The sequence below is a fragment of the Peromyscus leucopus genome, chromosome 2 (genome assembly GCF_004664715.2).
Source record: "Peromyscus leucopus breed LL Stock chromosome 2, UCI_PerLeu_2.1, whole genome shotgun sequence".
Lineage (NCBI taxonomy): Eukaryota > Metazoa > Chordata > Mammalia > Rodentia > Cricetidae > Peromyscus > Peromyscus leucopus.
In genome coordinates this window covers 114,887,570-114,912,438 of record NC_051064.1, presented here as the reverse complement: position 1 = coordinate 114,912,438, position 24,869 = coordinate 114,887,570, and the positions used below count along the sequence as shown (strand labels likewise).

The window sequence follows — 24,869 nt, the reverse complement described above, 5'->3', positions numbered from 1 at the left end:
GAGCTACCCCTGGAGCATGCACAATTCATAGGTAGCTATGTCACTGGTGATATGAGGAAAGTGGGGTCTTTGGGAGTGATAGAAGCTTTGTCTCTCACTCAAATGAGCTTGAGTTGGGGCAGATGAGCTGATCAGTGTAGCTGCTCCATCTACAAGCTGTCCAGTGTTTCTTGGTCATGCTTCCTTCCCTTCCTTTTGCATTGAGAATGTCTACTAAGCCATTGTGTGTTAGATGCTATTACTTGATTTTTGTTTGTTTGTTTGTTTTATTTTACAGGCACTCAAAGATTACCTTGAATTTCAAGAGAGATTTTAAACAGTACCGTGACAATTAAAGATTTGGGGACCTTTGAAAGGGAATGAACGCATTTCACATTATGAGATGGCCATGAGCCTATGGGGGCCAGGGACAGAAGGCCCTGATCTAAATGTGAAATGTCCCCCATAGGCTTAGTCCTCAGGAGGAAGTAGAATTTGATGTGGAGCTGGAGAAGTGGGTCCATGGGATTGAACCATAAAATTCGTTGGCCCAGCCCTACTTCCTGTCCTCTCTCTGCTTCCTGACTGCAGGTGCAATGTGGTCAGCAACCTCAAGTGTCTGCCGCCACCATGCTTTCCCCACCATGGTGAACTGTGTCCCCTAGAAGTGTTGACCACTAAAACCCTTATCTTTCCATCTTCCCCCTTAAGGTGCTTGTTCAGGTATTCTGTCACAATTACGAATAATGAATATACAGACTATATAAAACCTAAGCTGCTACATATTATAAACCTTAAGTGGAAATAGACCTTCCAAGGCTTTCAGTGTTTGATGGGTAAGAATTCAATAGAGTCAAGTGTTCTCTTTGTTTCCACATTCCCAACATAAACACTTGAAAATACTTCCTAACTCAAAAACTTTCCTCCTTTCCTCCTTTTTTTTTCTCAAAAAAAAAAGCAGTTCTCCATTGTGTTTTCAATAGAAGCAAGATGATTTTGACTGTTTTTGTTTCAGATTATCAACAAAACCTCTCCAAATTATTCAGCTCCCATGCCAACACACTTTCCTTATGCAACACAACTGTAGGAATAAACTACATGTCACTGCTAGGACACAGAGCAAAAGAGAAAAAGCATAGTTTTTCTACTCCAGGAATTTTTAAAATATTATTACCATGCCCATGGATTCCTTTACAAAATAACTTTCTATTTAATAACATAATTTTTTATGAGTGGTGAAAGGAGCTATAGTAAATGGTTGTTTTAAAAATAAGCATCTTGAATGAATTTAATAAATTGCCAGTTAAATGGCGATGATGATAAATGTCTTTTATACAGCTTTTAGAAGGTTCACAACATTGTTTTAAGCACTTAGTAAATGATGAACAATCTTAAAAATTATCACACTATAGTCATAGTATCTTCATTTTACAAATAAAGCTGATAAGCAAAGAGATTTGTCTGATCATATGCAGCTAAGCAGTTGAATGAAGATTTGAATTCATCAGTATGACTCCAGAAGCCACATACATAACACTGGGCTGCTTTTTTTGGCCAGTGGTAATTCATATGTAGTAAGATATGATAGCTAAGTATAATACATGTATATACACTCACATACATAACACACATATGCATACACAGTGATCTTCCAAAAATGATGGCTACTCAGTCACACTCACTAAAATCACCTAGAAACCTCAATCTGAACTGTTGTTCCATTCAGCCAATGGCTTTGGGTAGAAAGACCTAGGGTGTAGTCATTCTAGTGCATGTGGCCACTTAATAGGAGAGAGGTCATGAGCTCTCTTGCATGGATAGAGCAGGATGGTTGGTTCCTGTTGCCCCTGGGCAGAACAGAGGACAACATCTCGATAAGTGGCAGCATCTACATTGTTCTGTATCAGTGAGTGTATTATCCCCCATTTTGTATCTTAATAAATTCTTGAGATCATTTAATAGACTCTCATGGGTTCACCTAACACTGAACCACACATTCCAGTGTCAGTTCAGGTGAATGGATGTGTCGCTCTGCTGTCTCCAGCACCCTCCACATCAGGATTACATGGTTAATCTTATAAAACATAATTGTGCTGAAACCCTGTGATGCTTATTCTTGGCTGTCAACTTGACTATATCTCGAATTAACTAAAATCCAAGGTCCTGAGTACAGCTGTGAGGGAGTTTTCTGGATTAGATTATTTGAGGAGAGAAGACTCATTCTACATCTGGGCCACAGCTTCTGGTGGCATCCTGTATAAAGGACATGGAAGAAGGAAGTGTTTGATATTATCTTTGCCCAATTGCCCTCATTCTCACTGGCAAGTTCATTCCTTCATTGGTATTAGAGCCTACTTCTTTGGGATTCCAATGTATATTGAATACCAGCTGAGACATTCAGTCTCATAGACCAAACAACTACTGAATTCTTAGGCTTTACTTTGGGAGTCAGCTATTGCTGGACCAGTCAAACCACAGCTTGTAAGACACTCTAACAAATCCCATACAAATATATGTATGTATTTATATACATGTATGTGTACATAAACATACACATATACACACATCTTCCATCTTACAAGTTGGCATATGCATGAATTAGAGCCAACAAACACAGCAGTGACACACTCAGGGGGAAAACCTGAGTCTTCTTATTCCTAGAGGCCACAGTACTGCTATTAAGACAGATACACTCCATTCAGACTATAGTTTCCCTTTTCCAAACATTTCATACAAACAAAGTATTAGCCCTAACATGTCAGAAAAAGTCTACAAATATTTCACCACTTACTCTTGATACCTGTATTAAAAATTAAGGGTGGTGTTTACTCACATCCTAGTTCACAAACAGATGAAAATTGGGTTCAGAAATGCTGTAAGTGGTTGCCCTTCTATTGGTAAGGAATTTGTTTCCTTGATGAATTTGGAAGCCTCAGCAGATGTACCACTTTTCAATTCTCTTAACCTGTGTTCTAAGATGCTGTCTTCACTAAAGGCTTTTTTCTTTTCTCTGAACTGTATCAAAGCCAAGAAAACTAAACTTCTATAAACTCTTATATCAACAGAAATGTAGCAATGCTTGAATGTGTGGTTACTCAGCTGAAGAGGACGGCTGAGTGTCCCAGGAAGTGCCCCTATCCTTTATCACTGCTGACCTCTGTGAATGCTCAGGTCAGTTAAAGTGTGTCTCTGGTGACATTCCTTACAGATATTTCTCCTTCCTTCGATGATGGCATGATCTGCTGTGGGATGTCTTTGCATATGCTGTGAATATATGCTGTTCCCATTAGTTAGTAAATAAAGCTGCATTGGCCTATGGCAGGGCAGGATGGAGCCAGGCAGGAAAATCCAAGAGAAAGAATGAGAGGAGACGCCAAACTGCCATCCAAGAAGAAACATGTAATGGGACTCAAGTAAAGCCATGGCCACATAGCAAAACATAGATTAATAGAAATGGGCTAATTTCGAATGAAATAGCTAGATAGCAAGAAGCCTGCCATAGGCCATACAGTTGGTAATTAATATAAGCCTCTGAATGGTTATTTTATAAGTGGCTGCAGGACCATGGGCCAGATGAGACAGGAGAAACACGAGACCAAGGAGCCAGGTGGGACTGGAGAAATACCAAACTATAATGATCCCTTCTGAGCATTTAGATGTTAGGAATTTACCCAAGATTTTAACATATTCCTGAGTTTGCTTCCATTTTAATCCACTGAGGTTCTTTCTGAAGAGCTACTGGATCTACTGTTTCAAGCATAGGAAGGAGAACAAGCTGAGGCTAAAGTCTAAGGTTTGCCATATTGACTTATACTGACAAGTCACAGGAATTTTATCCTTACTTTCTAATCCATAAGGCTGAGATTACAATTCTCCTTTAGCTCACAGACATGGAAAAATGTCAGATTATGTATGCAAATACCAAGTATAGATAGGGACTCTTAATATACGCTTAATATCTTTGGTTTCAGAACTTTAAATAATATACTAGGAAGGACAGGGAGTGAAGAAATATGGATACATGTCTTCCTTCCCCAGGCACTTTCAAAGGCACAGGGAGGGAAAGGGAGTGAGGGAGGGGGAAAAGGGGAAGGACTGCTAAAACTGAGCTATTTGAGAGGCATTATGGAAACCTAATACAGTAGAAACTTCTTGAAATATATACATATATGAAAGCAAATCCAATCACCAAATAATGGAGAAGACAGAGCCCCAACTGGAAATCTCTTGTCACCAAATGAAGCTTCCAGTAATGGGATTGGGTTACATATAATTGAGTCATTGGCCAAAGGGGTCCCATGGGAACATTCAAACAACCCAGGCTATTGCCAAGGCTACTGGTTGCTCTCCACAAACCTAGAGTAAGGCTCTATTGCTGAGGAGAATATCTACACAATTCATTGAACATAAGAAATTTGAGCTGTTGCCAATCTAGAGCCTTCACCCCTATGGACTAATGTTCATGTTACTAGAAGGTACTCTACATGCTGCTAGAGGAGAAAGGTAAACACCAACTCAGCCACAAACCTTTCTATATACAATGGTGACACTACCTGGTACAATAAGGGCACAAAACAAACCAAATCTGATTTGAGTTAAGGCTCACTCCATTAGATGAACCCATACCAGCACTGCTTGGATGGCCAAGAACCTGAGATTAGACAGGCCAGGGAGATTGGGGAAAATAAAATACTACTGTTCTGCTAAATAAAGATAGCAATAGATGACTCCTAATAACAGTATACTAATAGATCAGCACCTTGCTCAGCCAATATCAGAGAAGCTTCCTCCTCCAGGAGATGGGAACAAGTATGGAGACCCACAGCCATACATTATATAGAGAGTGAAAGACCTTGGAACACTCAGACCTAAATGAGATGTCTCCATTAAATCCCTCCCCTTATGGTTGGGGGACTGTGCAGAAGAGGAAGCACAGAGCAAGAGCCAGTGGGGATGGAGGACATCAAGGAGACAGGACATCTAGATACAACAGGGCTGGTGCATATGTAAACTCACAGGGCCTGCACAGGTCTGCACCAGATGGGGTCCTAGATCTGAAAGGAGAAGTGGACACATGCCCCCATCCCTAACTCAGAAGCTTTCTCCAACTGATAGCCACTTGCAAGCCACTCTTATGGGTAGGTCCTAGGCCCAGCCGAAGATGGCCAACACAAAATGAATTCAATGGTATCTTTGGAGGTTTTTCCTCTCATAATGTTGAGTCATAAATATTTTTTAACCCTACAGGTCTTCTAATAACTTCTTAAATTTCTTTCTTCAATGTCTTTAAAGTTTTTTTTTTTTGTAAAACAAGTCTTTCGCTTACTAAATTAGAGTTATCCAAGATATTTTATATTATTTGAGGCTATTGTGAATGGTGTCATTTTCCCAATTTCTTTCTCAGTCTGACATTTGTATGTGGAAGGCTACTGATTTTTTGTGAGTTAATTTTGTATCCAGCTATTTTGGTGAAGGTGTTTATCAGCTGTAGGAGTTTGCTGGTGGAATTTTTAGGTCACTTATATATACAATTATATTACCTGCAAATAAATATACTTCAGTTTCTTCCTTTCCAATTGTATTGCCTTGATATCTTTCAGTTGTCTTATTACTCTAGCTAAGATTTAAAGTACTAATTGTATAAAGAGTGGAAAATTTTGTCTTGTTCCTAATTATAATGGAATCGCTTTGGGTTTCTCTCCATTTAAACTGATGTTAGCTATGTGCTTGCTGTAAACTGCCTTTGTTATATTTATGTCCCTTGTATACTTAATCTCTCCAGGAAATTAATCATGAAGGGGAGTTAGATTTTGTCAAAGGCCCTTTCTGTGTTTTATGTATTTCAGTTTGTTCATATAGTGGATCACATTTATTGATTTACATATGTTGAACAATCCCTGCATCTCTGTGATAAAGCCTACTTGATCATAATGGATGATCTTTTTCATGAGTTCTTGGATTCAGTTTACAAGTACTTTATTGAGAATTTTGCATTTATGTTCATAAAAGAAATTGGTCTGTAATTCTCTGTTGGGTCTTTATGTGGTTGAGTATCAGGATAATTGTGGCCTCGTAAAATGAATGAGACAATGTTTCTTCTGTTTCTATTTTGTGGAATAATTTGAGGAATATTGCCATTAAATCTTCTTTGGAAATGGTGGAAAACTATCTGGTCTTGAGATTTTTTTTTTCCATTGGTAGACTTTAAATTACTGCTTTTATTTCACTAGGGATTATAGGTCTGTTTAAATTGCTTGTTTGATCTTGATTCAACTTTGATAAGTGGTTCATATTGAGAAAAATCATCTATTGTTTTTAGATTTTCCAATTTGGTAGAGTGCAGGTTTTCAAAGTATATCCCCAGGATTCTCTGGAATTCCTCAGTGTCTGTTGTTCTGCGCCCTTTTCATCTCTAATTTTGTTGACTTGGATCTTCTCTGCTTTTTATTTGATTTGGATAATGGTTTGTTAATTTTATTAAACAATTCTGTTTCATTAATTATTTGTATTTTTGTTGACATTTTATTAATTTCAGCTCCAAGTTTATTTATTGCTGTCTACTCCTTTTGGATGTAATCTCTTCTTTTTGTTCTACAGATTCCAGGTGTGCTGTTAAGTTGCTATCACAAGATCTCTCCAATTCTTTTGTAGGCACTTAATACTATGAACTTGCCCTTTACAACTTACTTCATTGTGTCCATAAGTTTGGGTATGCTGTATATCCATTTTCATTGAATTAAAGCAAGTCTTTAATTTCTTTCCTGACCCATTTTTCACTCTGTAACCTTTCTTTGTTTCTATCGTTGTTGACATCCAGCTTTAGTCTGTGGGAAGACAGGATGCAGGATGTTATTTCAATTTTCTTGTATTTGTTGAGACTTACTTTGTTTCCGGGTATGTGGTCACTTTTGGAGAGTTTCATGATCTGCTGAGAAGAAGGTATGTTCTTTTGTGTTCAGGTGAAATGATCTATAAATATCTTTTAGGTCCATTTGGTTTATAATATCTGTTAGTTCCAGAATTTTTCTGTTGAGTTTTTGTCTGGATGACATGTCCATTGGTGAGAGTGAGGCATTGATGTCTCCTACTATCAGTGTATGAGGATCAATATATGAATTTGAACTGTAATAATAGTATTTCTTTTATGAACTTAGGTGCCCTTCTGTTTGGTGCACAGATAATAAGAATTGCAATGTCTTCTTGGTGGACTTTTCCTTTGATGAGTATGTAATGTCCTTCCCTATCCTGATAAATTTTGGGTTGGTTTCATCAGATATTAAAATGGCTACACTGTGGATGCCCACAAAGGTTCCTAGTGAAATCTGAGCTTGCATTACCCAGCAGAGCTGCATTAGAAGATTGCTTGACCGCATGCATGGTTACCAGGTGTTTGGAAGAGTCTGCACTTGACTGTGCTAGGGGGAGGTCTTTGGCTCCACCCCTTGGCATTCCTTTTAAAAGCCCTTGAGAAGAGACAGAAGGGGCTGGATAAAAATCCAGGTCCTCCTGAGTCTGTACTGTGTTTCTATCTTTTTCTCTCCCTTCTATTCTGCTATCTATACATTTTTCACTTCTCCCTCCTCAAGATTACCCTGGGCCCTCCATTACACCCACACACACACCCCACGTTTGCTTATGTAGATCTCATCTATTTCTCCTCCAGGAAGCCTTGGTGCAGGGAGGAGGGGCTTGGACCTGCCTCTGCTGACTCCCCATGGAAGACCTTGACTTGGAAGAGGTAGGAATGGGGAATCGGTTAGGGGGAGAGGCTTGGGGATGGGAGGAGGGAGGAGAGGGTGACCTGTGGCTGGTATGTAAAATGAATAGAAAATTTATTATAAAAATTGAAAAAAAAAAGAGTACCCTGGGGTAAAAGTGGGATTGGGTCTCCACACTACACCAGCATGTTTCTGAAGTCCATTTGCTTGAAATATCTTTTTCCATCCTTTTACGCTGAAGTGACGTCAACCCTTGATGTTAATATTTGTTACTTGGATGTAGCAGTAAGTTGGATCCTGTGTTCACAGCTATTCTTTTATTCTCTATATTTTAATAGAGGAATTAAGACCCTTGATATTGAGAGATTATCAATAAGCAGTGTTTGTTGATTCCTATTTTTGTTGTTGTTGTTGTTGTTGTGGTGGTGGTGGTGGTGGTGGTGGCAGCATGTGTGTATGTGTTTCCCCTCCTGATTTGATGGTCTGAGATTATTCATTTTATTTTCTTGGGTGTGGTTAACCCTTTAGGTTGGAGTTTTCCTTCTAGCACTTTCTTGACACTAGGTGCGTAGATAGATAATACTTAAATTTCTTTTAATCATGGAATACCTTATTTTCTCCATCTATTGTGAATGATGGTTTGCTAGGTATAGTTATCTGGGCTGGCACCTGTGGTTGCTTAGAGTCTGTAGAACATCTGTCCAGGCCTTTCTGGCTTTTAGAGTCTCCATTGAAAAGTCAGGTGTTAATCTAATAGGTCTGCCTCTATACATTACTTTGTCTTTCTCCCTTGCAGCTTTTTAATAGTCTTTCTTTGTTCTGTATGTTTAGTGTTTGACTATTATGTGCTGAAGGGACTTTCTTTTCTGGTGTAGTCTATTTGGTGTTCTGTATGCTTCTTGTCCCTTGACAGGCATGTCTTTCTTTAGGTTTGGAAATATTTCTTCTATGATTTTGTTGAAAATATTTTCTATGCCTTTGACCTTTCTTTCCTTCCTCTATTTCTATTATTATTCTTAGATTTGATCTTTTCATAGTGTCCCAGAATGCCTGGATGTTTTGTGTCAGGATATTTTTAGATTTAACATTTTTTTGACAGAGGTATCCATTTCTTCTATTGTCTTCAGTACCTAAATTCTTCCATCTCTTGTGTTTTGTTGGTGAGACTTGCCTCTGAGGTTCCTGTTTGAGTTTTTACATTTTTCACTCTAGATTTCCCTCAGTTTAGGTTTTCTTTATTGATTCTGTTTCCACTTTTAGATTTTGAAGGGTTTTATTCATTTCCTTCCACTGTTTGTATTTTCACAGACATCTTTAAGTGATTTATTAATTTCTATTTAAGGACCTCTATCATATTCATAAAGGATATCTTATGCTTCAGCTATGTTGGAATTCTCAGGGCTTACTGAAGTAGACAGGGTTTCTGGGCTCTAGTGAAGATATATTGTCCTGGATGTTTTGGTTGTTTTTATGTTGGCTTCTAGGCATTTGGGTTTGGGAAGATTATCGTTCTAGGTGCTGTTAGCTGATCTTGTCTTTGTTGGGTAGGTGTTTTGTTCTTTTGTTTCTTGTGGGGGGCCATCCCTCACCCCCCCCATTTCCTTAGAGTACTCTTGAGTAGGAGCAGCAGGAAATATTAGTTAGAAGAATAGAAGGGAGAAAAAGCTAGAAAAGACAGGATAGCCTCAAGAGGCCTGAATCCTAATCCATCAGGCCTCTGCTGTCTCTGTCCTAGGGTATTTAAAGGAATGCCATGGGGTGGGGCAAAAGACCTCCCCCCCAGCACAGCCATGTGAAGACCATCTCAGACACCCGTACTCAGGCCCATGGTCCAATCATCCTCTTTATGCAGACATGCTGGGTAAAGCCACTAGGAAAAATGGGCTCCAACAGTTTTTGTTGCCCTCTCTGGTACACAGGAGAATGTGGTGGCTATGTGTTGTCTGCTAGGGAATTCTTCTGGGATCCTGAAAAATGAGGCCATTGGGGGTTCCAGGTAAAATGTGTTTCTAGGCATTCGGTGTCTGATCTTTAGGAATGAAGATGGGATAAGAGTGCTGAGGGTGTGCACAGGAGGAAGCAAAGCAGGATGGTTCACCAGTATCTGCTTAGTGCCCTGGGGAGAGAGGCAGAGAGTGAGGACAGGCCACAACAAATAGTCTGCTACAGAGCTAGGGATGAGACTTGAAGACTGGATTTGGAGGAACGGAGGGAAAAGTGAAGATCCACAGTTAGCCTACCTGTTTTCCTGACCTGAGTGGCCTGTGGGTTGGGAATGACTACTGGAGTTGGGGACTGGGATAATGGGATGAGGTAGGGGAAGTTTGGAGGGGAAGATCTGTGTGATTGACTAGAGGTTGGGATGGGAGGAGGGTGATTGATGTGCAGCAGGAGGTCTGCTACAGAGCTGGGATGAGACTGAGGAAATAGATTTGGAGAAGGAAGAGGTGAAGATTGGCAGTTAGCCTACCTACTTCCCTGTCCATAGTGGCCTGGATTCCCAAAGAATCAAAAAGAATCTACTATCAATGAAAAAAAAAAAAAAATGAACTGTGTTGTAAGTGAACAAGAGCCCTGAGAATCTTGGCTTGCCAGGCAATGAGCAGAAAAGTAAAAACACAAGGCATACTATAAAACAATGGAAGTGCATATTTCTGAAATATATATATATTTTAAATAGAAACAGCTCTTTGAAAAGACGGTGGGAAGCTATGCCGAGGGCCAGCTTACCAATACTGTTCCCACATCTGCAACACTGTCCATTCCTAGCCTTCTACCAACAGCTCACCGAGGGTGTGTGTGTGTGTGTGTGTGTGTGTGTGTGTGTGTGTGTGTAGTAAGCAGACACAAGCAATAAGATATTAGGTCTACACTCATTTCAAAGAATGTTGGTTCACATCCACAGGACATGGTTTGGAGACTACACCACATTCTTCCTGTAGCAGCTGAGAAAACAGAATTCAAGAGACTCAGCTAGAAAATAGAGATGAGATGGAATCCAAGACCTATGCTCTTACTCATGATGCTCATTTTGATATAGTACATATTGCCAAACTGAAATGCTTTGACATGTTTAAAAGTTCTATTATGATATAAAGGTTGTCATCTAAAGTCATAATTTAATGTCAGATTGAAATGGAGTGCAAGTCAAAGGTTTTTTTTCTTTTAAAATAAAAAAAAATAGAATTAGTGAATGGTGGAGTCAACAAAACAAAATTCCCTTGTAGTCAAGTCCTCAAGCTTCCAGCAGTTTCACTTCTCACTTGCCCTTTATCTCCCCTTCACTCTGGTAAAATGGTAATCAATTTCTTTGCATTTTAAAAGTGTCACTTTTCATGGGTATGTGAGGCATGGGGAAACACATTTTATCAATCCACCACTAGGTTTATGAGTGTCTATTGGAAGATAGCTTCTGAACTATTTTAATCCCTCCATGGTCCCTTTAAAGTATGAATGCTAGTTGCCTGGTGATGTGATACCTATGAAAATACCAGAGGTAAAATTACAATATATTTCTTTTATTTTTGTTTATTTTTAGTTTCTACAAGCTTACCAACACAGGATGCTTTATTTATTATGTTTGCATCAAAATGTCTTTCCCTAGAAGAAAATATTGCAAATAATTCAACACTAAAATATTAGCTACATTTTGAATCATCCATGGTCTCTTCAAGTAAACTGATCGGTTAGACATTCAGATAAGTCAGCTTGTCTTCCAGGGAAGGAGTGAATGCGTGTGTACATTTTACAAAGAAAGCTAGTTTTTAGGACCTAAGAAATACAATAGCCTTTTCTAGAGGGGGAAAAAAATAGATAATATTGATTAAAACAGGTTTAAATTCTTGAAATTCATTTCTGCAGAGAACATCCTTCTGCTCATTACTGATAATAGGGTGCTGATATGAATTAAATCTTACCCAAATAAGATAACCAGCCAAGTAGGTGAAAAGAAAGTTAAAAGGGAATAAAAATGGAAGAACATTCTAGAAAGAACCTATTCTTCAGTTTGTCGGTGATGATAGGAGCACATGTGGCAGAATAGCCTTGTCACAAATTGGAAGTAACTGTGTTGCAGAGTTTTGACATTGGAAACAGCACATTCTTCTCTAATAAAGGCTAGACTGTGATAATTTACCATTTGAAGGAATTTACTGGGTTCAAGTCTAATTGTTATTCAGTGAACACCTGTTTTAAAGAAAGGCATACAAATACAGATCACATCAAACGTTTTCATTGAGAGGTTGACTCATACAAGTTATGTGGATGGTCTCAGAAGCTTTCCTGTGTATGAGAAACAGAACTACAGGCCTTTTTGTATAAGTTCCTGTACATCTTGTCCATGCTGTTCTCAAAGACGGGTCGGTGGGATTTCCCCTTAAAAGAGCCTGCTCTGTTGGGCCAGTATTCGCCATCATCCAAATGGAGAGAGCCACGTGGCCGCTGGAAGGAGCTACGAGAAAAGATCGTTTTTGAAAAAGGTTAAAACAACAATACATTGAAGTTTGAGGTATTACTGTGAGTTCAAATATTTACTGAGTACTTTATGGATGCATGATACTCTGTTAGGGCTGTGAGAAATAAAATACAATGAGGCTTTTGCCTTTAAAGATGGACTCTCTACAAGGGAAGTTAACCTGTTCATGTGAACCCATAAAGATTAAAAAAAAAAAAAGGTGTTGGATTTTTAAAGGAGCTTGGAGATTAGAAAGGGGTGCAGCAAGGTAAAAGTAGCACAAAACCCAGGCATAGTGGCATAGACTTTTAATCCCAGAACTCAAGAGGCAGAGGCAGGCAGATTTCTGTGAGTTTGAGGCTAGCCTGGGTTAGCAATGTCTTACATAGTGAGACCTTGTAGCAAAAACAACACAAAAACAGCACAGATACTGTGGTATGGTCAGGGTAAGGACAGAGCCTCTAAATCCAGAGTCCTTTGTAAGGTCTTGGGTAATTAACTTTAGTTTAATCTTCCATTATTATATTTTTATATAATTGCTTTTGTACAATTCAAAAGAATTCATACAAAGTACATGGTACAGTATTTACCCAGGGCAAAGAAATGATTACAGCTCATTGAGTTAAATATTTTCTATATGTGTATCACCAAGCTCACAACACTTTACATAGATGAGAAATTAATATTTAGTGAAAGTCAAACATATTGGTTCATGTCTGTAACCCCAGTGACTTGGAGATAGAAAATTGGCCCAAGAAACCCACCCCATTTATAAAAATATATATTTATATATAAACATTATCAAAAACATAATATATATATATATATATATATGAGTTTGAACAGAAGTATAGTACATACATTATTAAATGAAAATGTCAGAGAAAGGCATCTCCCTACAAGTTATTAGTCACAGAGGCCTCAGAGGCACCCAGACCAACATAGGCTATTGCTCCTGGATGCCCACCGTAAGAAAATAGTAAGACTCAGGATATCAGCAAACCTACTTTAGCTGACTAAGAAACCCTTATCTGATGGTTCGGTTACATACACAAGGTGCTAGGCAGGCTTCTAGGAAAGAAAAAACACCAATGTCTCGGCCAGCATTGGGCACTGCATGCTACAATACTAATCTGCATGGAAAGGTGTGCCCACTGGTACAAAAAGGGCATGATGGTTATGGAGGGAAATAACTGCTTTCTCATTAGAAATTAGGCCCCCTCCACAGAAAGAAATTCATGTGTGGTACTGCGAACCTTATAAAAGTGATAACCAGGGAGGTCACAGGCCCAAGGAGAAATCTACTGTTACTCTTTTGCTACATATGGTTGTGCTGTCAAACTGCCTTCCAAATATTTATGTTTAAACTCATAGATCTCTGTTGTTCTTAGCTTTGGTCAGAGATGATTTTTGCTGTGGGTAGTGGTTAATGCACAGGTCAAAGTACTAAGAATAAGAAACTGTGAGTGCTTAGCTGTAGGTGGGCCATCTTTATCAACCTCCCCCACGTCGAAGGCTCAAGGAACATCACAAGTGACAGGGCAGGAAGCATCTATAGTTGGATGGAGAGGAGAGCTGAGGAATGCTGATTTGGGAGACATGTTATGGCTGTTGGACATGTCATCTCACATCAATTGTGGTTACGTAAAGACCTGACCAGATTCAGCCAGTCAGCATTCCAGCACTGATCAGGATAGGGCCTCGATGCTCCACCCTTTGCAGAGGACTTCCGAGCAACTGGAGGATGCTGTGTGAGAGTCACTCTCCTTTGAGGACACGGCTGTTGGTATGTTGTCCTTGCACCAGTGCACAGTCTCATAGCCATGCACATATGGGCTGCACTAATAGGAACTGGAGCATTATTAGTAACAAAAAGATTAAATGAAGTTTGGAGGAAAATGGGATGGGAGCTACCAGGAGAAGCTGGAAGGAGGTTAATGGTGGATAGAAATGATTTTAAAAAATACATTGTACAAATACACAAAATTGTCAAAGAATAAATAAGGTATTGTTTAAAAACATAACAGTATAAGCTTCAAAAACAACCATTGCCAAATCTCATAACTACTATTTTGACACAACCAGCACATTTCTGTTATTAGCTTTGCACAAGACAATTTCATATAAAGCTTTTCATACAATTTTTCTCCCGATATAACCCGTTGTCACTTAAAACACTGTTTTTTACCACTTGAGTCATATACAGGGAAATAACAGACAAACACATCAGTGGAAAAAATTGCCTGTACTCAAACCTGTGTAAATAGTTCTAGCAGTCTATGTGCCCACATCCTCAGTGGGCACATAAGGGACATAAATAGTAAATGAAGAAATCAGAGAATCCCAAATTGCAAAATAATGTAATTTTATACATAAAAGACCACCAAAAATCTTCTACAGCTGATAAACACATTCAGCAAAGTAGCAGGATATAAAAATCAACATATAAAACCCAGTAGGCTTTCCTATATACCAAGGGCAAACATACTGAGAAATAAAAGAGGCAAACAATCCCATTCCCAATAGCCTCAAAATAAAATATCTTAGAATAAATCTAATTGAGGAAGTAAAAGACTTGAACAATGAGAATTTCAAGACACCACAGAAAGAAACTGAAGAATATGCCAGAAGATTAAAAGATCTCCCATGCTATGGATTGGTAATATTAATGTTGTGAAAGTGGCCAACCTACCAAAAGTCATCTATAAATTCAATGCAGTCTCCATCAAAAGTCCAATTCAATTCTTCACAGAAAAAAATATCAAAATTCATATGAAAACACAAAAGGCCCAGGATTACCAAAACAATCCTCAACAATGAAAACACTGCTGGAGACGTTACCATGGTAATAAAAAGAGTATGGTACTGACGTAGAAAGACACACCGATTGATGGCATAGAACTGAAGACCCAAACACAGAGCCACACTTTAGACCCACCTTAATTTTGACAAAGAGGCCAACGAAAACAACCTCTTCAGCAAATAGTCTCAATCAAGCTGGATAGATAAATGTAGAAGAATGAAACTACATCCTCATCTCCACTCTGCCTAGAGCAACTCCAAATGGATCAAAAACATCAACCTGAGACCTAATACATTGAACCAGTTAGAAAGTAGGGAAAGCTCTTTAACTTTCAGGAACAGGCATTAAGGCCACTAAGTGACAAATAGGATGTCATGCAAATAAAAAAAAATATGTATAAAGGACACAACCATTCCAGTGATGATCACCTATAGAGTTGAAAAAAAATCCTTACGAGCTATATATCTGACAGAGGGTTAGTGTACAGAACAACAACAAAAACTTACAACAAAACAAAATTGGGGCATGGCATTAAACAGAAGGGTCTCAAAAGAAATAAAAATGGCTAAGAAGCATTTTTTGTTTGTTTTAATGTTCAACATCTTACCCATCAGGGAATGCAAATTAAAACTACTTTGAGATTTTATCTTAGCCCAGTCAGTATTGATTAGACTTTTTAAAAAAGACAACAAATGCTGGTATGGATGTTGGGATAGGGAACACTTGTTCACTGCTGGTGGGGATGCAAACTGGTGCAGGCACTAAGGAATTCAGTGTGGACATTCCTCAGATAGAGAGAAATACATCTACTGTCTGATCCAGCTATACAACTCCCGAACAAATTCCCAAAAGACGTCATATTACAGGTATAGTCCTTTTCTATATTCATTGCTGCTCTATTCACACAAAAGCAATAAAATGGAAACAGCCTAAAAGACCATCAAATGATGATGGCTAATTAAAATGCCATGAATATACACAATGGAAAATTAAGCTACATAGGAAAATGAAATTATTAAATTCATAGGTAAATGGATGGAACTAGAAAAATTCATTCTGAGTAAAATAGTCCTGACCCAGTAAGACAAGCATTCTCTCTTATACAGAGGTGCTAGCTTTGAATCTTCAGATATATGTGTCTAAATTAGAGTACCCAGATATGGTAGGAAACTAGTAAGGGGCCATGGGGGTGGGGTTCTAGAGAATTGGGATAGAAAGGACATGGTATGAAGAGTGAAGCTCAATAATGATATGGGAAGGGTTAAATGAAGTAGAGTAGGAGAGGGCTGAGAAATTCATGGAGGATAACAACACTAAAGACCTTTGAAAATGACATATTGAGATCTATTATTATAGATGTTTATTAGGAGTTTGGGGTAGTTACTCTATAACAGGGGTGGCAGAATGCCTTTCTCAAACACCCAGGCTGTCAGACAAAAGCCCAGTGCCAGATATGGATTACCTCTCTTTGAGTGTGTTCAGAACCCCCTCCCTGCCAATTTCCCTCCTCACAATATTACAGGGCATCACTATTGTGCTTAGGTATTTCTAAAACTTAATGTACGACCCAATTGCTGCAGACACCACACACCTGAGTCATAGGACATGGAGAAATCAAGCTAGTTCTGACCAAAAAATTTCATCCTTACTAGCTTTCATATTGCTAGAAGGTTCTGTGCACACTTTTTGGTGAGAACAGTGACTAACAGTGTTATTCAACTATGAGTTATAATAAGGACTGGTCTGACAAGATATGACCACTCATGTAATAGGGGCACAAATGAATATTATGGGAGAAACCAACCACTTTCTTATTGGACTTAAAACTCTCCAAGTTTAAACTCCTACCTGGTACTATTGATTGGGCCCTGATATATGGCTAAACAGATCATATTCCCTAGGAGAGAGCTTAATGCTATTATCCTGCTGAATGGACATAGTAATAAACTGCCCTTTAAGTTCCTATCATTATACATATAGATTAGTGCATTTTCAACCCCTATCAGAGAACCTTCTTTTTGTAGTATATGGACATGAATATAGAGGACCACAACTGGTCACCATGAAGAAAGTAAGACACTTTGGGGGTGCTTGGCTCTAAATGGGGCATCTGTCTCACACTTCTTCCCCAAGGGATAACTGTAGAAGAAGCCACAGATTATAAGATCCAGAGGTAGTAGGTAAAGGTCTACAGTGAAACAGAATTTGCCAGACATGACAGAGTCATTACACCAGGAACTCACAGCAGTTATAACTGCCTGCATGAGTCTTATACCAGATCAGGACAGCTAAAATTCCAGCATGGATGAGGGGTGCTCATGGATCCCACCTATTAGCAATGTGTGGCTGTTGGAGAGGGAAAGTAAGTTGTCTTCAGGGTATTGCCTCCTGAGAGGCTAAAATTGCTCCGGTATATGGTCCCACACCCCTGAACACTGAACATACAAATTATCACTAAGGGGACTCAGTGGCTTTATAAAACAGAGTACATAATGTTGTTAAGGAAAAGTGGTGATGGGATGGGGGATGGGAAGGAATGAGGTGGATTTGTTCAAAACACATTATATGTATGTATGAAATTCCCAAAAATTTAAAGCAAATAAAACAAGTAAAAGTCCAAATTATAAAATACGGATCTGAGCACAATGAGTCTTAATATGAAGTCTATGGAGAGGTGCAAACACAAACATCAGAATCCTAAACACAGTATTTTTACTTCTAGACATTCCAGAATCTCTAATGGTGAACAACTGAATTTTTTTTACATTGCTGTGTATTACTAAGATTCGAATGTGTGTATGGTACTAAAAATCATAACAGAAATGGGCTTTTAAAAAAACTTCACTTTTCATTTTACCAAGAATATCTCCAGCACTTGTTCACAAATCATTTAATAAAGTCTTGCTATATGTTATAAAATACTGTATCAACTAGCTTCAAAGCAAGAATGATGTTATTGTTTTAAATGTAGTACATATTTCCAACAACTTATGACTATTTACTTGAATAGACAGCTCTTTATTGATCTGTGACATTGCTATGCAGAGAAATGACAAAATAAGAACACAGGCAAAAATAACAGAACTAATTAGTTTCAAAGTCTATCTATTAATGTATAAACTTATAAATTTATATGCATGTTTTATTGAAGCCTATAATATATACATAAAAGGAATATTTTAGGAAATTTAGAATGGATTAAAAAACAAAAGAATTACTGGTGATTAATTTAGAAAAGGGATGTAAACCATTTGAAGGCTAGAGGGTTGGGTTTTTTGTTTTTTGTTTTTTGTCAGTTCAAATGAAGGGTCAGATGAGTAGTATTTTACACATAGCTTATGACTCAGTTCTCACGAACAGCCTTCTGATAAAATAGCATAGTTATATACACACATACATACATAATACACACATTTATATAAAATGGAGCTCTGAAGATGGATACAGTAAGCAAACAATAGTAATTTTAAGAGGCACGTGGTTTGGATGAGAAATGTCCCCCAGAATATCTGGCATTGGAACTGCTATCCCAGCTGGGGGCACTATTTGGAGAGGTTTAGATGGTACAAGCTTCCTGAAGGAAGGATGTTACTGAGGGTGAGCTTTAAGAGTACAATCTGACTATGTCCAGTCTGATCTCTCTCTCTCTCTGCTTCATGCTTGAGGATGTGAGTGCTCAGCTTCCTGCTCTAACTGCCATGCCTGCCTGCCTATTGACACCATGCTTTCCTACCATGATGACTCTTATCCCTCTGGAACCATAAGCCCAAATAAATTCTTTCTTCTGTAAGTTTCTTTAATTGTGTTGTTTTATCATGGGAACAGAAAAGTAGTATATTACATAAGTAAAAAATATAATGTACTACTTATAACTAAAGAACCAGAATTGAGAAAGATTTTAAGACACTAGCATGCTTAGCACTTTAAAGTTGCAATATTAGAGTCTATATGATTACAAGTATTTTAGATTATAAGATATGAACTCCTTGTCATAAAACTCAATAATGGTTTCTATCAAGCGAAAACCTCAACAAATAAAACATGCAGAAAAGTTCTGAGCATGTGGCATATGTTTTAGAGGCTGGATGGATGGATGGATGGATGGTAGGAAGGAGAAAAGATTTAGTCTTGGGTTTTAGAACAGATAACAGGGAGAGATTATATTGTAGTCTGATAACATTGCTTTAAAGACACTATGCAAAGGTGAGTTGCCAGACATTTGTTTATATTGTTGCTCCAAGACTGCCAATAGAGTCAGGCCTTGGTTCGGAAGGCAGGGTCCACAGTCTGCTGGCCAAAGTGGACAATAGAGTTTTCCTGAGGACTAAGAGGAGATAGGTGGACACATAAGATGAATAAGGAGGTGCCAAAGGAGATGGGCAGCCCTTTTGATTGGAGAACCATGGAGAGTAGAGGTTGCTGATTGTTTTCTCCTTTGCTCTGTGGATATATCAGGTTTTACCCTAATATGTGACTCCAGGGCATTTTTCATTAATAAAACAATAAAAGAAGCCATTTTAAAGGAAAGTCTTACAAACCATTGTAAGGACCAATAAGATTTGGAAATGCTTCTCACACTTTAATATGCACCAGAGTCATTGCTGTAATTCAGGTTGCTTGGCCACTCCCCAAGTTTCCAAAAGAATATACCTCATGTGGGGCCTTGAGACTTTGGATCTCTAAGCAGATGTTAATGCTTAATATGAACCACACTTAGGGAGGCACTCAATAGCAGAGTTCTCTTAAACATAGTCAATAAATGGAGGGAGAAGATGCTATGTTGCCATCCTTCTTTCAAGCATTAGCCAAAAATCTGTGCAGACGAGTGTACTGCAGACTAGCTATTTTTCTTCCCTGGGGATTCTGTAACAAGAAAAAAGCTTTCATGACTTGCTGTGAGAAGGTGCCTGCCTCTCAGTCCCACTTAACAGGAAGCACATGAATTGGAGAAAACTAAAACAACATCCTGATCACTTGAGGAGCAGCTTCCAGGACAAAATATTCAAAACCACTCTGTGACCGATTCTGAAGGCCTGCGCACCCATCCTGTTGGTCCAAGGATGTACATAAATGGTAAGTGCTGTGAAGGGACACCAAAAAGGAGCACAGAATTTTTTTAGGAGCTGCTCGCCTCTTATTTAAAGCTTCTAAGGGTTAACACAACAGTAAATTAACAGTGTTAATTATTGACACTGATAAACAAAAACAAGAATCACTGTTTATGGGAAACTTCAAGTCAAGAATGGTGTTTGTCAAAGTGTTATTCTCACACTCCCTGTATTAGAACCCTCCAGGACTTTTATTAATGCACAGTTTTGGTTTTATCTCCATGCAGAAACCACAACCTTTGGAGTTATCAGGTGGAAATCTGTATTTCTAAGAAACAACAAGACAATTATTATTTATACAACTTCAAAGATCAGACTCTTTCCAACGTCAAACTTACTTATTTCTTGTCCAAACCAGAATTATATTGATTTACCTGTCAAAACTGGGGTGGTAATTTATAAAACAATTTTATTAGTTAGGGTTTCTATTGTTGTGATAATGACCATGGCCAAAACACTCTGGAAAGGAGAGGGTTTATTTCATTTTACACTTCTTGTAATAGTCCATCAGTGTGGGAAGTCAGGGCAAGAACTCAAACAGGACAGGAACCTGGGAGCAAGGGCTGAAGCAGAGGCTAAGCAGAAGCGGGGGGGTGGGGGTGGGGGTGCTTACTGGCTTGCTCCACATAGTTTGCTCAGACTTCTTTTTCATACACACCAGGACCATCAGCCCAGGAGTGGTGCCACTCACAAAGGACAATGCTGGGCCCTCCCACATCAATCACTAATTAAGAAAACATCCCACAGGCTTGCCTACATGCTAATCTTATGGAGGCATTTTCTCAATTGAGGTTCCCTCCTCTCAGGTGACTCTAGGTGTGTCAAATTAACAAAACACTGGTTGGTATAGCAATCTAGGGAAGAGACATTTTAAAAAAGAACAACCAAGAAGAGAAAAAAACTTTGCATAAACTGTGTGCTCTCTGAACCTTTCTTTTCCTTTTTTCAGTGTTTCTCTTTCAAATCCATCTACAATAGTCAATCCACGTTCATAAGAGGCCCAGGCTATCTCTTGATTTGGGAGGCAATGACTTTGGGAAAGGAAATCACACTCATGCTGTGCCCTCACATGTTCATAGAGGTTCCAGCCATGGTTACCATTTTGGTGCAAACTCCAGCTAGAAAAAAAAATTACACTTCATAGAGCATCTATGTAAGTCTCTAAGGAATTTCATGATGAAAAAATTCATACGGTACTCCACAGTAGAGCAGCAATAGTTTTAACTACCCAAGATTCACAGTTTTTAATTCTGCATCTCATGACCATTGGCACAGAACTTTAAAAATGAAATCTACTAGTATAATCTTTCAAAGTTTTATTACTAATATCCCTTAAATTTTAGGACAACAGATTTTTTCTTTTTACATTATTTTGAAAAGATTTACTTATCTAATTTTGGAAACTATTTTTAGTTTAGGACAAATGTATCATGAAACATGAATATGCTGGGCAGTCAAATCCTAAATAGGAGGAAAAGCATCATTGTGAGTTGGCTATTCATGTGAGTGTGTATGTGCATGTGTGCATGTGTACATGTGTGCAAATGGATGAGCATGTCTGTATAGAGGCAGAAGTCAATGTTTGGTGTTTTTCTCAATTATCCTACACCTTATATTTTGAGATAGGGTCTTGCACTGAATCTAGAGTTGGCCAATTCAGCCACATTACCTGGTCAATAAGTCCCATGACTCCTCTGTCTCTGATTCCACAGAAGTGTACAGCTGCTTGTCTTCCACCCCCAGCATGGGTACTGGGGAGTGGAAACTCAGTCCTCATGCTTGCTCTGCAAGCACTTTCCTAAGTCATCCCCCTATCTCTTAGGTGTGTTTTTTATCCAAAAGCTCTACTAAGAAAAAAAAAAAAAAAAAACAGTAACTGGGCTGGAGATGGCTCATTGGTTAACAGTGCCTACTGCTTTTGCAGAGGAGCCAAGTTCAGTTTCAAACATCCACATGGGTGGGGTTAACAGACAATAACTCCAGCTCCAGGGAGATCCCATGTCTCCAAGCTCCACAGGCATCTGCACTCACACACACATATCCACATACAGGCACACATATCTATAATTTTAAGAATAAAATTAGGTTTAAAATCTAGAAAAAAGATAAATGTGTCATTTTTATGCTATCTATAAGAAAGATCTCTGCATACAGAAGCAAGTCCGTACCTATATTCTGGATCACTGTCATAGGCAGAGTCTCTATATAAAAGACCTCTTTTCAGTTCCAGTTCTTCCTCTTTTTCTGGGTCTCTCTCATCCTGAAAAATTAAAAGATTTCCATTAATTATTTTTCTCATTGATTTCAATATGGTGGTTATGATTCTGTGGGAAATGTGCCTTTCCTTCCTCATTATAAGAGAATGAATCAAGAATCAAGTGCTTAGACATCTGAGGCCAGAAACAAACTGTTGAGAATGCATTAGTTCTCAATAACATTTTTAAATTATTTCTCTTATTTGGGGGATTATAATAAAATTATATCATTTCCCTTTCCCTTTCTTCCCTCCAAATCCTCCCACATACCCCACCTTGCTCACTTTCAAAACTATGATCTCTTTTTTCGTTAATTATTGCTACATGCATATATATATATGCATATATATTCTTAAATATAACCCGCTCAATCTGTATAATATTGTTTGTATTTATGTTTTCAAAACAGCACATTATTTTTATTATAATTTGGTTAGTACTGGTTAGTGAAGACTAGCCATTCAGTAAATGTTTTCTGAACAAGGAAAAATGGTAGTGGATATATCAAGTTATGTAAATTAATAAAGCCATATATATTTTATATGAACTCCAAAAAGATTATTCTTGCCTTCTGAAACAAGGTACAATGCTTGAGAAAATTATACATATGCAAGCACACACCCATGACTTACAAAGGAAATGATTTACTGATAATGATAAGCCAAAATAATAAACCACAAAAGGAAAAACTGAAATGTGAGTTAATTGTTATAAGTATATATAGCCAAAGTTCCCATTCTTAACTTCTACTAAATATACACAAAGGCATTGGAAACAGGAGGTCATCTGAGCTAGTTTTGCAAGCTGTAAGTTGACATGTGTTTTCTGTAATATCATATTAAGCACTGTTCTAATCTTAGCCATCACCACTTACTCCTTAGTCAACAGACACAGGTAAAAAGAGTAGGTAAGAGAAACAAAGGAATAGCATTGATAGAAGAAGGGCCCATCCACTTCAGGTAAGAAAACACATCAACACTGATTGTGAAGAAAATGTTTTTTTTTTTTTTTAATTTTCTGACAGCAAAAACTGCATCAGCAAAGGACACATGCATTGTCAAGTGCCAGTCAATAATAAATAATCAAGTTAAAACATTTTGGAAAATGTACATACAATTTTAGTTGTCAAGACTTTTGGGTCTTACCATTATGAATAATTCCATATATTTCTACTGGCATGTTCTTTGCTCTTTAACATTTTTGTTGACTATTAAAACAGTTTTCTTTTATTTAGAACCTAAATGATAAGTATTTAATCATTTATTTTCAAGCTTTCCATTGGGTCTTTTTCTTGACTGGCATACAGTCAGGTCAGAAAGACTAACAAGTGAAGAAATAAATGGAAAGGTTGTCTTAAGGGAAGTAAGAACACATAACTAACACCACTCACAGAGAACACTGCCCATCTGGATCAAGGACAGCCTGATAGGTAATTCTGACTCAAGAAACAAAACAGACTGCATTACCACATAACTCTCTTCTTGTTTCAGACTACGAATAGGAATAATCATCTCATGTATACACAGGCAGCCAGATGGATCAGACTAGAAAGAGTGCTCAGAAAGACCATTTAAAGATAGAGCACCTATGACTCAGATGGTGGAAGGGAGACAGGCATAGAAGAGCTACCTAGAATTTAGTCGGGTATTACCCTTTGTCAGACCTCTAGTCTACAGACATATTATATGGTCAATTTGAGCCAGTAAGTTATGATAATATGTGGTAGCAATAGAAAAACACAAAGAGACACAAACCCCCTCATAAAAACATACAGAGATTGTTTTGGTCTTAGATGGGAGAATTTATAGTAAACAGCTACTTGTATTACAAACTAGGAAAGCTGAAAAAAATACTTTTAGGATATTAGGAGGAAACCTAATGAAGATTACAGATGTTCAGCTATCAGAGAGGCAATCCTTTCAAAAGCAGACTTAGAGTGTACACTTCTATTTTTGTTAAGCATTTGAAGATTTGTGCATGGACTAGAGGCTGAGGACCACAGCTAATGTTTGAAGAAAGGTCAGTGCGAGGCACAGAGAAGCCACAAAGGCTTTTCATGATTGTCCAAGAGTAGAAGATGAAATTTAAATACTTTAACGTCTTATAAATCCAATCAGTTTCCAAATCAAGGCATGCATTGACTCACAAAGCTTCCTGGGACATCATGGAATAAATCTTAGCCAAAAAATCTGGAATGCAGAGTACAGTCTCCTCAGTCTAACAGTGTTTAGAGATGGGGTCATCTACAAGGTCAAGAGGCACTGCACACACAAGAAACAAGTCCCTCGAAGTACTGCTGACACTTCAGTGTCCCCAGGGGAACTGTTTATAAACTACAGACACTGACTAGCTAGGATAAAAATCCAGCCCTGGCCATGGAAACAAAGACTAATTTCTACAGCTGGGAAGGGTAAGCAGAATGTTTTATGAATCCCATAAGCATAACGAATTAAAATTGAAGCCTAGAAAGTCTTCAAACATAGGGAAAAATGTGAATGCATTTGCTGACTTCTGAAGCTGGGCAGGCTAGTGACAGATAAGATAACCCCAACA

At 38.2% G+C, this 24,869-nt stretch overlaps 1 protein-coding gene across 2 annotated transcripts in view; it reads right to left on the bottom strand.

Moving 5' to 3' along the window:
* Window positions 1–11,906: 11,906 nt before the first annotated feature.
* The window catches only part of Spata6 (spermatogenesis associated 6), a 94,693-nt gene continuing 81,730 nt past the window's right edge, over window positions 11,907–24,869 (bottom strand). For both annotated transcript variants that reach the window (XM_028889111.2, XM_037202815.1), the window contains 2 exons: window positions 22,230–22,321; window positions 11,907–12,147 (listed from right to left, as the gene is read on the bottom strand). In XM_028889111.2, the coding sequence (XP_028744944.1) occupies window positions 11,967–12,147; window positions 22,230–22,321 (273 nt within the window). In that variant the 3' untranslated portion in view covers window positions 11,907–11,966. The remainder of the gene's footprint in view (window positions 12,148–22,229; window positions 22,322–24,869) is intronic.